Here is a 15095-nt window from a genome sequence, read left to right as displayed (position 1 = left end):
CCTCAACAGAGTCAAAACTCCCCAGCCCCTCAGTCTTGACGGGGGCTTGCTGGGGCCTGAAGACAAATATCTCATGGAAACTTGGAAGTGTAATAAACTTCTCCCTCTTTTATTTCCTAATGAACATGTGTACTTGTGAATGAAAGCTCAGGATTTTTTCCAGTGTCTTTTTCTACCTGATTACTAGCACTGATACTAGTCATCAGTACAGTTTGAATGTCATTTCCATTTCATTGTCAGTGTAGCTGCACCAGGCTGGTTTATGATGACCCACAAATTAGAAATGCTAAGTTTGAGATGCTCACACTCACAAAAGCTAACAGGACGGGCCTTAAACGCAAAAGTATTAATAGTCTTTTACTTTTTAATTTGAGTGGCATCCCCCTTTAATGTGAGTGCAGTCAGTTCATAAAGAGCATCTGAAATATGGGGAGAGCACGAGGACTGACTTCATGGCCGTCTCGACATTCCCAACATAACTTCGTGTGTTCTCACAGTCACATTGCTGGCAAATAAAGATTGACACAACCTTATTATACTCAAAACATCCCAAGAGACGTTTTCTCGTTTGATTTAGAATCCCATCATCTAGAATCCAGATGAGTACATGAAATATGAAATGAGCAAAACAGTTTCTATGGAAACCGCCCCCTCTCCTCCCCCAGTCCACCCTGCCTAAGCTGCCCCCTTAGCGCCCCCACTCTCATCTCTATCTCTCTCTCTTTCCTTCCCTCTCCCCCTCTCTACCTCACCCTTCTAGTTGTAAATTATAGAGCAGGGGAGACTTCTTTTCAAACCTCTCTCTCTCCCTCTGAATAGGAAGGTGGGTGTGCATCTGCCCATATGACAAATTCAGAGAGGAGGCACGAGGGGGTGGATGGAGAGACAGCACTGTAGGTAGCAGCAAGAGCGAGGTAAACAGAAGACAGAAACTTGCAGGAGAGGAGGATGATGGAGGAGAGATGGCGTTTCTAGGGGGGGACAGGTGAACTAACAAGCATGCATGCTGGAATTAGACAGAGACAACAGCATTTCTCATGACGTGGTGCACTCTTTTCTGCAACAAACAAGTCTAAAAAAGTCTGCAGCTGTCAGTCACAGGGTGATACCTGAGGCCTGAGGGCAAATAACGCATTTAAATAAACCTGTTAATGAAACTTGCTGTGGTGAAAAGCGGAGGGTGACATAACATGAACTCCACAGGGAACAAAAAGATGCTTAAAAAATTAGAACGGAGAGGTGATGACGAAGACTGTGGGAGTATGGGAAACACTGGTGCCTCATTCATTGTTGCTTCATCCTTTGTGCACGCACACACACAAAACTAGGTCAGGGAATGAGATGGGCGAAACACATTAAAACATAAAAAACTGTATTAGGCACAACAGGTTTCCAGGGGTCGTCCAATCTAAAAACAGAGATGCAGCACTGTCCCGAACTGACCCAGTATTGCACAAAAGAGAGTTAAAATCTCTATATGGTGTCTGCGATTTCTTTGGAACTTGGTTTGGAAAAGGTTTTTGGTGTAACTGCAGCTAAAATTGAGAATCAGTACCAGTCACATCCAACAGGTTTCTCTCTGGATGCTGCAGGGTTTAGTTAATTACTGCTCTCTGTCTACTCAAACAGACTTAAAAAAAAACAAACAAACAAACAAACAAAAAAAAAAACATCTCTTGATTCAGCACAAGTATTACATGTGGAAAAGCTTATATTTCAATCATTGGAGTAAAACAGACAATTCTATTGTTATGAATTGTACATGAACATTTTCTTTTCCTTGCTCCAAGAGAATATAGGCATAGACAATTATAATAATAGACAAAAAGAGCTTGCTCTCAGCTTCACAGTGGGCTGGATTTAGCCCTGTGGATATGATCATACCTATCAATTACCTTAAGGCTAGTTTTTAAGATAATCACAGCCTTTCACCAGCTATAGTGTCAGCGCTCTGCTGTGTTTAAGTGTTGAAGCAGAGCTGAGAGGAGGAGTGGACACTGTTGGAGGAAATGGGCTGTGTTACGATGTGAGGGTCACAACCAGGGAGACAGTCAGTGAGGCCATATAACATCTCAGGCCAAGCCCTGTGTGTCTGTGCGTGTGTGTATAAATAGCCACTAATCAGGCCTGGGTGTCAGATTAGTTCCCATAACCTTTTGCTAGGCACACACTCATTACGGTACGTATGGGTCAGGATACACTCTGTCCAGAGTGTATCCTGCTCTCCTTTGTCCACTGACTCACCTGGAATAAATTACCCCATGGGGAAATAATAAAGCTGCATACATTTTATAGCACTGTCTACCTGTGCACCTGTGTGTTTGTTTTTGCCCTCTTGCCTCCCTCCTCCTTGTCTACCAGTCAATTTGTCACTCCCTCTCTGGTGTTGTCAGCTCTATTTCAGGGAGTGAAGATACCTCTGAGAAAATGAAATATTTGAATAGGAGGGGAACACACTTCCCTGGATATCAGAACACAAAATTGTCCCTGCGTGCACACAGCTGTTAAAAAAGTCCTGATTTGTGAATTTATTGGTGGGAGCTGATTTGTGCACATACAGGGTCTATGGTGTCTTTTACAGGACACTGTGCACTTCTGGATGGACCTGAGCGCCCCTTCAGTTTCTCATGCCACCACTGATGCCCTCTAAGTGGGCAGAAAGCAGTTCCTCTGCCATTACACATGCCCAGTACTTATTTTCCTTTGCAGCTATCCTGCATCAAGCATGAGAATAGGAGGCAGGGAAGCAGGATCTGGATCTGGATCGGTGCTCTGCAAAAATCTCACTCTGCTGGGCACAGAGCAGAATTTGGTTACACTCGGTGGATCACGAAGGAAGAGGTGGAGAAGGAGGGATCGCATAGGAAGGGAGACATGTAGCAGTGAGAAATGGGGTGAGTGGCTTCAGGTTTTGACAGTGATTCAGATAGTAGAGTTAGAAAAAAAAGGAGGTGGGTGGAGCTGAGATGTCATAAGACTTTGAGGACAGAGAGGGAGGTAAGTATTTTAAAACAATATTAAAAACACAAGTACAGTGTTGCAGGGCCTCACATCACTGTATGGAGGCATGACTGGAGGCAGTTTTTAAAGTTTTTCAGAATCAGTTTAGTTATTTTCCCACCAAAAGACAACAAGTCATCATTTTTACCACACAGACTCACAGCCACACTCGTATCAAAACATCTTTGGAGGAAGGGCTGGATTTGTGAATCTGCTGGAGATTATTGATTTTCTGCAAATGCTGATTTGAAATTCAATGCATTTTTCAAACTCCCCCCCTTTCAAACAAAAGCATCATAATCTGATTGCTTTTAGTAATTTTCTGAGCATCTGAATGAACAGTTTATTCTTCTTATTTGAATACTGTCACTATTACCATCTACAACCATCGTCAGGAATCAGTCTGCAATAATGTTTGTGACTACAGTTACTGATGTACAGTTTATGTACATCAGTTCAAATGTGTCTAATTTATCTAATTTTATGATTACTTATCGATAGATAGATAGATAGATAGATAGATAGATAGATAGATAGATAGATAGATAGATAGATAGATAGATAGATAGATAGATAGATAGATACGTTTGAAAACCCCTTGTATAGACAACACTGGGGCTTCAACAACGCTCAGCAGAATTGACTTCCTCCCTAACACAGCGTTTCACAGTTGGCACTTTGGCGCCACCTGCTGTTGTGTTTTAGTAAGGCTCTACTGGTGTCTGCTGGTGGCGGATGGAGGAACCAGCCCGCAGTCTGCTACAGCTGCGTCAAGTCCAACTCAGAAAGACACTTAAAACAGGAAACGAGTTGATTTAGCCTTCAAAATAAAAGCAGCAGGAGGGACACTTTGAAAAGAAAGTCCTACCAAAGAACTCAATTAATACATGTGTTAATACATCAAATATGGTCTACGTTTCTCTGTAAATGCGACTAATAGATGGTACAATCATGTATTCTCAAAGAAAGAGCACAAGTGCGTTTTTAAACGCGTTTATGTTGAGTTTATTTTCACCGGAAGTGTGCTACTTTTTCCCACCGAACTTGACACTGGTACTATGCAGCTGGGGGAGAAAAGCTGGGTGGATCGTCGGGGGGAGGTTGGAAGAGCGGTAGGATTAAATATTTTGAGGTTTGTCGGATGACAGTGAGGCTGGTTGGGCTAGCAATATAAAAAAAAAAAAAAAAAAAAAAAATCAATAACTAGTCAGAGGAGAATTTACCATGAGGATGATAAATGATAATAATGTCAGGAGTCCCGTTGAGTACGGAAGATGTTAAAAATGAGATCCAAGGAGGCAAAGTGACTGACACAAGGCTTAATAGTAAAAGGGACTGCTCACTGAAGGAAAGCCTGTCAGTAGTAGTTCAGGTTGAGAAATTCCTCCCTAAATCAGTGCAACTGATTGGTGTTATGCCTGTCAATTGAGCACGTTTAATGAATGGGGCTCACAGTACAACAGTGCAAATGAAAGCTAAGGGGTGCAAGGTGTACGAAAAGGAGGTCATGGAGAGAATTCTGCTCCAACATTGGCAGAGGAGTAAAGTTAGGGGAGGTCTGGTCCATGTTTGAGCAAATGAGTGGGAAAAGGAAGTCAGTTAAAGTTAAAGTTCCAGCATTGGTTGAAGGGGAGAGGGTGGCAGTGTCATAGCATGAAAAGGCAGATATGTTGGGAAGGGCATTTGTTGCAATATATGGTAATAAGCATCTTGATGATATACATGGACAGCAGAGAGACCATGCACTCAGAGAGAATGAGATCAGGAGTGTGTGAGAACTGGCGTGTACACCCCTGAGCTCCAAATATCTACCTCCAAGACTGTCTGACCAGCTATCAGTCTGTACAGCAGAAACAGTGGCAGCCATTATTGCACTGCAGTGGGTGGAAGAGGTCAGACCTGACAAGGTGCTGGTATGCACTGACTCGGCAGCTGCTCTGAAAAACATGCCTCTCATTGAACACTACCATAATTTGCTACGACTTCACAGAGGGAGTATAGCTGTGCAGTTATGTCGAGTACCAGCACATGAGGGGGTGAAAGGGAATTAATAAGGCTGCTGAGAAACTTGTAAAAGGAGCACTATTAAAGTTCCACTTGGGAAAGGAGAAGGAAAAGGTGCAATTAAGAAGAAAGAGATGGAGATAGGACAGAGAAGATGGGAGGAAGACCAAAAAGGAAGGCGGTATCATAAAATACAAAAGTCGAAAGGAACAGAAGGGAGGAAATGATCATAACAAGACTCAGACTGGATCATACAGGACTATAAATGGTACATCATACTGCACTGCACCATGCACAAAGACGACAGAGAAAGACTTCAGAGTAAAGCCAGAGAAGCGGGGACATAAGGAGAGCAAGAGGGGGTTAAAAAAATAATAATAATTTACCAGGAGGGCACTATTTAAGTTCTTAAGAGACACAAGGTTGGTGGGTCGATGATGTTACATATCTTGTACAGTAGGTGGCGGTGTGCACTTCAAGCTGTGTGCAATCTGCCAATAAACCGAGCGGAGAAGCAAGAGGAAGCAGGAGAAAGACGGATGGACCGTGGCCGAGCTGTCAGCCACGTCATCGGCCCTGTCACAACTTTTCCCCTTTTTCTCGGGACCCTTGCAACTACAGAGGAGTTTCTATGCGGCATCATCTCAAACTGCACCGACTCCCCATGCCTGTAGGAGACGAGCCAGCCAGACGCCAGCCCGCCCGGAGCCGTCCCGTGTAGCCTCTCATTTGTTGCAACTCTATTCATTTTTCTCGCAGTTTTGCTTTCCCATGAGAGCAGGAGTTTGTGGCTTTTTTTGTAATAACCCCCAGTCCTGTGGCGCAACGACTTGTACGCCCAGTGGTGTGAGGTTTTTTCTTTTTTCTTTCCTTTTCTTCTTTTTTTTTAATTTGAGACAAAATGAACATCTTTCGCCTGGCGGGTGACGTGTCACATCTGGTGGCTATCATCATCCTGTTTCTGAAGATATGGAAGTCCAAATCCTGTGCTGGTAGGCTCATCCTCATCGCTTTAATGATTTACTCAACTTATTGCGTTTGCACCTTCTGCACTTTGTCGTGATCCCAGCCTTAAAGGCCTGGTCTTGCTGTGTACGCAACGTAACAGTGCCTTTAAATGGGTGCATTCATTCACTGACACGTTGTGGGTGCTTATCATAAACTGAAGTGTGTGTGGATTTTGAATAATGGTCAGTAATTGTGCACAAGTGTGTGAGCTACGCATTGAGCAGGAGCTACGTGGCAAAATGACGTTTAAACAGTGGTGTCCGCCGCCTGTTCCGCAGTGTATATCCTGGTTGGTCCTGGGTTGTTGTTTTTTCATGCCAGTGAAATATCCCGTGCAGTTATCTTGTTGCTCTGTTTTATTTCAGTGGTATTTAATCATTAAGGTATGAGGATGTGTGGGAGACCTAACATCTATCAGTCAGTCAGAGGACACCCCCCTATCCCAGCTCACTTATGTCCCAACTAGGGGTGCAGCAAATTAAAAGACAAATACAGAGACATAACAGACATCATAAAAACCAACCAATCCTAGAAACCACCGTTCAATGTGCACATGCACTGCTGAGAAATACAGTAAAATATGGGCAAGTGCCAAAAAGTTAGGAAGCATTATGCACAAACAATTCCCCGGTGATCATGAGCAATGAATTGCTGGAGTGTAGCAGGCTGTAGGAATGAAAGACAGTTTAAACCTGTTTGCTGTGATGTTCAGAAGTCTCCAGTGTACACCCGAGGGAGATCTGAAATGATAGTTTGGGATTTATTTACACAAGACTGTGACTGGAGAACGGCTCAGGCAAACCTGTCTACTTTACACCGATCAACTGTGTGGTTCAAGGCAAACCTGTCCTCAACATTTACATCTGCAAACCAGCATTTAACTGAAAAACACAATTTAGAAACAGAGGCATCTTTGATTTCTGAATGTTAAAAGACCTAAACCTCCAATGTTTATGGAAAATGACAACCTCCCATGAAGCTGAGCTGGACTTTAAAGTAAGTGCTGGCTGGAAGGGTTTATCTGCTCTAACAGAACGTGAGCACATTTGAATGAGTGTTATCAAATGAATCTTTTTTGTTTCTCCTTTGTAGGGATCTCGGGGAAATCCCAGGTGCTGTTTGCCCTGGTGTTCACTTCCAGGTACCTGGACCTGTTCACTGTCTTCATCTCTGCCTACAATACAATCATGAAAGTAAGAGCGGCCCATCTCTCTCTCTCTCTCCCTCTCTCTCTCTCTCTCTCTCACACACACACACACACACACACACACACAGATGTAGACATAAGTTTATAAGCACACACTAACTCACCGAGACACAGACACTTCACTCACACAGGGTAAATATGCATAGCAAGCGGTAATTAGACCTACAATACAGCCACACACCTTATTGCTTCCCTAGTGCTGACAGGCAACAGCAGAGCACTTAAAGGAGCAGTTCACACTTATTTCAAAGAATATATTTTCCCACTTAGTGCAGCCTATCCTTCCATCCAGTTTCCATGTGATTTAGCAAGGTTTCCGGTCTGCTGTGGTCCTCCTAGCAAGGCCAGCCCCAGTGTACTGGGGTGAAGTGAGACAGGGGACATCACAACAGATGGGAAAATATCTATTTTTGAATTGGTTGGACTATTCCTTTAATCATAATATGGTTCTGTTTTTAGTCTTGGCGAGTACTTTACATTCAAACTCTCTTTCTGTCTCTTAGCTGGTGTTCCTGGTTCTGTCCTACGCCACTGTGTACCTGATCTACATGCGCTTTAGGGGCAGCTACGACTCGGAGAACGACTCGTTCCGTGTCGAGTTCCTGTTGGTGCCCGTCACCGGCCTGGCCTTCCTGGAAAACTATGCCTTCACCCCACTAGAGGTAGGCTAGGCTTGTACCAGTATCTCTTATACAACAGGTCAGGATACAAAATGGGTCACCGGCCTATTTCTGATGGTCCCCACATGACACAAGCACTATTATGTTTTAATGAGGATGGATCCCGCAGTGAGATTAAATTTAGTAAACTTGGTTCTGGGGCTGGAAGAGTCTAAAAATACCTGTGTTATGTGATCACTTGTAGTTCAAGAATATGCAAATTGAATGATTCATGTCAAGTTCATTCTGTATGATTTTACATTAGAAATGGAACTTATGTATCTTGTTCCCGTTGATTACACCCAGATCCTGTGGACCTTCTCCATCTTCCTGGAGGCGGTGGCCATAATGCCCCAGCTCTTCATGATCACCAAGACGGGCGAAGCAGAGTCCATCACCACCCACTACCTGTTCTTCCTGGGTCTCTACCGAGCCCTCTACCTGGCCAACTGGGTGTGGCGTTACCACACTGAGGGCTTCTTCGACCAGATTGCCGTGGTGTCCGGCGTGGTGCAGACCATCTTCTACTGTGACTTCTTCTACCTTTACGTCACAAGGGGTACGGGCAGCAAAACTGAAGAAAAAAAACACAGATTTAAAACTTAATATATACTGTTTAAGATTCTTAAATCACATAGAATTTATGTTATTATTTTCAAAGATGAGTACTTTGGTATAAATGCTTTTATTACCTTCTCCAAGGAGGTGAAGACTCATCATCGCCCCTGTCCGTCCGTCTGTCTGTCCATCAGCATGATAACTCAAAAAGTATTGGACAGATTTGCACAAAACCTGGTCGGACAGTTGGCCATGGGTCATGGCAGCACTGACCTGCTTTTTATGTTGATTCGCCAAAAGGGGCATGTTCATGAAAACAGTATTGCCTAGAGGGGGGTGTGGCTTAGCACAAACAGGGCTCATGCAGATTATTTTTTTCTCCAGGCTATCAGTTGCTTTCACTTTTGCGTATTAATAATAGTAAAGTTTTTCTGTTACTTGCTCTAATTCTCTGTCTTTCTCCTCTACCTTTGTGCAGTTCTTCGGGGAAGTGGAAAGATGAGCCTGCCGATGCCAGTTTAAGAGGAGCCTGTGGCAGACAGCTACCATTCTGTGCCTACTACAGCTCAGCATCTGAACACATACCTTGCCCTTCAGCTGTACTTAGCAGGGGGACTAATGGTCTGACGTTACTGTGTAGACCAAGATGAGTTCACCCCTGAGAACATGACTTTCTGTCTGATTGTTATGGTGTGTGTCTGTGTTATTGCACATGTGTGTGTGTGTGTGTGTGTGTGTGTGTGTGTGTGTGTGTGTGTGTATGTGTGTGCATACATGCCTAGTGGTGGTCAACACTTTGTGATTACAGTATGTCTGTTTTTTTTCCCAAAAGATGAAAAAGTGACATTGGAAATGTGTCCCTGATGTGCATGTAGAGGGTAAATTCAGGCAACTGAGTAATTCTATGCATTTGGAGTTGTGCGTTTGTTAATTCCTTGTTTTCCTTCACAGCAGATGAGATAGACTCACTTTAGACACAGCCAAATGCTTTTTGTGACATTTATTTCATTTTCATACTATTTGTTAGAATGCTGGATCCACAAAAAATGTAAATATGGTTGGTTGAAACATATGGTATAACACTCAGGTAGTCTCGAGTGCATAGTGAAGTCATGCTGTATGTAACTTTAGTTTTAATAAGGGGTTTCTACAGTTTTGCTGTCCAAATTTGACAAAAATCATTTTTGCCCAATGACTTTGAGTAGATTTAGTTATTCTTGTATTTTCAGGTTCTAGTATATTGTTATGGGAACCCACACTTGGACTTGGACTTGGAGCAACTGATAATGTAATAACTGATCTATGTCACTTGTTATAGTGCAATGTAATAGCCCTCCAAATGGGTCAAAAGCATAATGAAACCTCTTACTGTAATAAATAGCTTAGTTAACAAGTGTTATCCTGTAAGGGGTATAACATTTTTAAGATGTGTAATTATACTGACTAATAATGTATGCACATTTTTACACTATTTGTCATTATTATGAGATTACAATATAGTACTCAGTATAGTATACCACTTATTATACTGGCTATTTAATGTAATAATGTGAGGTTATGATATTATCTGGGAATTTACCTCAGTAACATGGTTAAATAGATTTTTAACCCATTTAGAGGGATATTTTGACATGTTATTGCATTATTCAACAGAAATTACATTATCAGTTTGTACAAGCCTCATAGTTGTTTTTTTTTTTTTTTTTTTTTTTTTAATAACACTCACAGATTATATAAATTGTAAATTTGTCACTGAGTGTGCCAAGAAGTATGTGTCTTTTTCTTTGGGTCTGTAATGCTGCAGACACTCCATGGCAATCTTTTTCTATTATCTGCAAACCATAGTTTTATTCCTTAATGCCACGTATGTTACTATTTTATGTATTTCATCTGTATTTTCTATTTCTGTGTAATTTCTTTATGGGAGCAAAAAGGGCTAAACATTTTTTTCATGTCACAAATGAAACCAAAGATGGACCAGATAAAAGCTGCAGAGATGCAGTGAGTGAAATGCTCTGTACTAAATATGATTCACTTCTTACGCCAGACTGTCTTTCATGGGCCATTACCTTAACCTAACTGTCTTGTGTCAGGGCAAAATGGGAAAATGGTAATAGAATAACACTTTTATGGTGCTTATTAACAATTGCGGTACATGTGTTGCACAGCATTTCTATGACATGAACTTTATTATTACACGTGAACTGTGTAAATACAAGGCGTGGTTATGTTATTTGTCGGTAATCCAGGTGTGCTGCAACACACCGGGATGTTAGCATTTTGTCCGTGAATGCACACACACTCTCATAAAAGAATAGTCAGTGTGTATGAAAGTGCTGAGGTTTTCATATTGTTGCCAAGCAAAACAAGCCACTAAAGCACCACTGGTGTCAGGCAACTGTATGATATACATTGGACAAATAATACAGTGACTCATGACTTAACCAATCCCACATCACACATCCTCACCTGTAAAAGTGCAGAGACCATTGGCCAAAATAAATTTTCTGATATTCAAATAATTAAGTGAATACAGCCACAGACTCCTCTTGCTCAGGTGTGCCTCAGTTTAACAGATTTTTGCGGTGTTTGTATAACACCTTACTCCCTTCCCTCATGGCTCCGCCCACTGCTTTGGCAGCTGAAGTGACAGACAGCGGTTTGGCTGCCAGGGCCACTGCCTTCTCCACCACCTTCGCCTTCTTCACAGTCTTCCCTTTCCCCTTGTCTTTCCCCATGATCCCTGCCCCCTCCGCAGCCCCTTTCCCAAGCGCAGTCACCAGTTCACACCAGAAGAGCTTCTCTGCACGCTTTCTGGCATCCTCTTCTTCCTTTTTCTGTTCCTCCTCTTCCCTCTGTCTCCTCTTTTCTAGCTCCGGTCCCTGTGCCTCATTCTCCTCGGCCTCCCTCTGAAGCGACAGAGGGATTCTGTCTCGTGCCTCTTTGATGGCCCTCTCAGCTTCCTTGAACATCTCATGGTTATAGCAACTGCCTCCGTTCTCTGCCACCAGCTTGTCTATCTTCTCCAGGAGTTGCACAACTTGCTGGGAGCTTGTTGCACCGTCCTGTCCACTACAACTATTATCCAAGATGTGACACCACCCCTGGCAGCTGCCGACGAACTCTGACAACTCCTCACTCTCCTCCAGGAATTCCTCGATGCGTTTTCCCTTCAGCTGGTCCCCCCAGGTGAAAAGGATCATGGTGAACCTGGGGGCTGCAGGCCCAAAAGAAGCCTTGATCCACTCCAAGGCGTCCCTCTCCTCTTGGGTGAACCTGCTGGCCTGAAGCGTCAACAAGAAGGCATGGGGTCCCGGGGAGCACAGGGTGACGCATCGTCCTACCTCTGCCAGCACTTCCTGAGGGGAGAGACGTGTGTTGAAGAAGCCAGGGGTGTCAATCACAGAGATGCTCCGGCCATCCACTGTCCCGGTCTGTCTCTCGCACTGCGTGGTAACAGAGCAGGGTGAGACATCCACCCGGAAGGCGTCTCGTCCTAGGATGGTGTTGGCTGAAGAACTTCTGCCAGTGCCTGTCTTCCCCACCAGAACAATCCTCAGGGGGTCACTACGCCTGGGCTCCACTGTAGAGGGCGATGCTTCACCGACTGTGACATAACATACATGTACAGACGGGTAACAAAGGAAAAAAAACACAACATAAAGTGTCTCAGTGAGGTGGTGGTCTGCCACAAGCTGCTGGGACAGCTCCACTGCTCCTTGGCATAGTCTCTGAAAGTCTGTAGAACTCCTCTAAGGGGGAGGGAACACCATTCTCCCAAAAGACGCTGTACATAGAGAAGGATATTATAGTAGGGTTTTAGTGTGTACACCCATCATTACCAAGACATGCACATTTGAGAGCTGAGTGGCACTGTGATGTGGTCAGATGAATTATCTTCACCATGTTCTGGACTAGTGGGAGAGTGTGGCCTGTCACTACAGGCCTGAACACTGGACCCCTGCAGTGAGGGGGTCTGCTGGCTCTGTCATGGTGTGGGGGGGACATTTTCCACATGTCCCCTTAGAGAGAAAGCTCACTATAAATCAGCACAAACTGATGACCTTTACCCCATGATGAAACATTTCTGTACAGCAGGGATGACATAGGGCGACAATGCCCCCATCCATGGGGCATGAGGGCTCACTAAATGATTTAATCAGGATGAAAATTATGAAAAATCATGTGCTATGGCCTTCGCAGTCACCAGATCCCAACCCAGCTGAACACCAGTGGGACCACTACCACCATCAAAACACCAAATGAGGGGGTATCTTTAGGAAGAATAGTGCTCCATCCCTCCAGCAGAGCTCCTGACACTTGGAGAATCTATGGAGAAGTTGCTCTGGTGGCTCAAGGTGACCCAACACTTTACTAATACACATGTTGGGTTTGCCTTTAATTTGTCACCAAGCTGTGTATTATTAAACACTAGTATATATCAGTATCGGCATAACAATCAGTAGTTCTATACCAGCAGTAGTAATATTTAGAGTATTTAGTGCAAATATTATCAGTATTACATTTCAGTGTGTGATTAAACATGACTTAATGTCTGCTCACATTTTAAGGTAAATCATATTAGGGCTAATTAGTACAACATTATGACCTGGGTTGTTAAATTCATTAAATTCAAGAGGGTTATGATTCAGTGGCTAAGGACTGCTGAGAAAACACACACAGCCTATTCACCAGGTGCAGTCTTGGTATATATCTATAGTAGTCTATATAATGTAGAGACACGGCTGCCTATGGACTGTCCACAGTGCAGTTTGCAGTTTTTAGCTGACCACATACCTTCGGCTGACGCAGCACATTCCAATGACGCCATCCTCCAAACAGACTCAGTGTGAGTTATGGACCACCGGTTATTCTCTAGCCGAAATTATAGCAGTAAGATTTTGTATGTTGTAGTTGTGCCAGTATTTCTCGCTGCGATTAAACGGTCCTCTCTCCATTCATGCTCATCTCCTCTCCTCCAGACAGCAGGAGGCATCAGAGCCGCTGCAGCTCTCCGTGTCGGACGGAGGGGGGCGCTCTTTCTCCAGTCAAAACACTGCGGTCCTGACGCATGTAATAAATAAAGCGGCCTGTTCATTTGCGAGTGCTGATCACTAGTTGTTTATCTTAAAATATCTATCGGTAGGCTTTTCGTGTGTCTCTACCTCAAACTTATCAAATTATCACTTCATCATCAAAGACAGTTTTGCAGTAACATCTATATAATGGCCTCTTCTATTCTATTCTATTCTATTCTATTCTATTCTATTCTATTCTATTCCAATGCTGATGTGATATCTTCGTATTAACCTGTAAATACTTAACTTAGTGTCAAGAATATCTCAGCTGACTTTTAACTTTGTATCACCTCTGCATCAGGGTTGATGTTAGGTTTAAAGTCAGAATAGCGCTAACTTGGAAAAAAAGATATTAAGTTGGTATTAAGGTAAATATTACTGTAACACTTGACAGTCCAAATAAAGCATTAGGCAACATTTTAGTGAACATTATCATTCCATACAGTAAATCATTTCATTTCATCTGCTAAGTAGTCATTTAATGATGTAACCATTTTAATTTTAATTTTATATTCAAACCATATAGGAAAGAACATTGATGTCAGTGATCAACTGGGTAATGGACAGAGAAGAACGTTGTTGAGGTGTTGAAATTTAATGTTTGTGGCACATGTCACCCATGGCAACCCATGCCCATATGTCCACATTTACCTGTCTGAAAACAGAGAGTAAACAGGATTCCTACACAATTTTGCTTCTCGACTGCATGACCTCTCTAGCCACCATTCCATAGTACGTTTGTCCATTTCCTATGAGCTTCATTTGCCATCATCTCTGCCCAAATGTTACATTTTTGTTGAATGGCTGATGTGAATGTCTGAGGTCGAGGTATAACACTGTGACTATTGATATGATTCATTCAGAGACACCTAGATCCACCAATCACCAAGCTTGATTGAGAAAAAAAGTAATACCATGAACAAATTATGACATTTCCAAAATTTAAAAAGACATACCCCATAACCTGTTCAGCCCTTGAAAACAATTCTGAATATTGAGAAGGGTCCATGTTTTTCTCTGGCTAAGTATGCTAACAAGAACACTAAGTATCCTGCCAAGTACCAACTGTAACAGCAGGCAAATACATGAGACTGTTGAATAATATTGTGTATTTAAAAAAAGAAAGGGAAAAACCCTGAAAATACTCGTTTCTGTGAGACATCATGCGTGAAAATACTTTAACAGGAAATTATCCTCAACCAGCTTGACATTCTGACTTTGGGTTTTTCACCACGCCACACTTCAGTTTGTCCTTTTCACTGAAAAACGATACTGTGCTGATTAACTGATCTTTCAAGCAAAAATAAATCTCTGCCCTTTAGACTTTGCTTCTCTCTCTTGAGTTTCTTCTCCAATTAGATTTTTCTCAAATTTCAAGTGGAACTTGGGCTTAAGGACAAAACTGGCAAACTCGTTCCCTACCCTGTTACCCCTGGCTTGCAAGCCACTGATACAGACAATTACTGCACAATCAAAAGAAGCTATAGAACAACAGCCTAGTTACGGTTTTGGGATCAAATATTAAAAGTGCACACAAGTAGAGTAAACCAAAACACAGCCACAACTGTTAAGATACATGTG

The 15095-nt window shown here is 42.8% G+C and overlaps 2 protein-coding genes across 2 annotated transcripts; one reads left to right on the top strand and one right to left on the bottom strand.

Moving 5' to 3' along the window:
- The first annotated feature begins 5550 nt into the window (after positions 1 to 5550).
- kdelr3 (KDEL endoplasmic reticulum protein retention receptor 3) lies at positions 5551 to 10598 on the top strand. Its single transcript, XM_030057186.1, has 5 exons — positions 5551 to 5996; positions 7105 to 7205; positions 7723 to 7881; positions 8185 to 8437; positions 8915 to 10598. The coding sequence occupies exons 1-5, from the start codon at positions 5906 to 5908 to the stop codon at positions 8956 to 8958; spliced, it is 648 nt and encodes a 215-aa protein (XP_029913046.1). The 5' UTR covers positions 5551 to 5905; the 3' UTR covers positions 8959 to 10598.
- An 11-nt stretch (positions 10599 to 10609) lies between these two features.
- On the bottom strand, positions 10610 to 13377 carry LOC115363109 (GTPase IMAP family member 7). The gene is made up of 2 exons (XM_030057185.1): positions 13234 to 13377; positions 10610 to 12043 (listed from the first exon to the last, which is right to left on the bottom strand). Exons 1-2 carry the CDS (start codon positions 13265 to 13267, stop codon positions 11001 to 11003), a joined length of 1077 nt encoding a protein of 358 aa, XP_029913045.1. The 5' UTR covers positions 13268 to 13377; the 3' UTR covers positions 10610 to 11000.
- Positions 13378 to 15095: the final 1718 nt, after the last annotated feature.

This window comes from Myripristis murdjan, chromosome 8, assembly GCF_902150065.1.
Source record: "Myripristis murdjan chromosome 8, fMyrMur1.1, whole genome shotgun sequence".
Taxonomy (NCBI): Eukaryota; Metazoa; Chordata; class Actinopteri; order Holocentriformes; family Holocentridae; genus Myripristis; species Myripristis murdjan.
The sequence above is the reverse complement of the archived record's forward strand: the minus strand, read 5'-3'. Positions and strand labels throughout refer to the sequence as shown.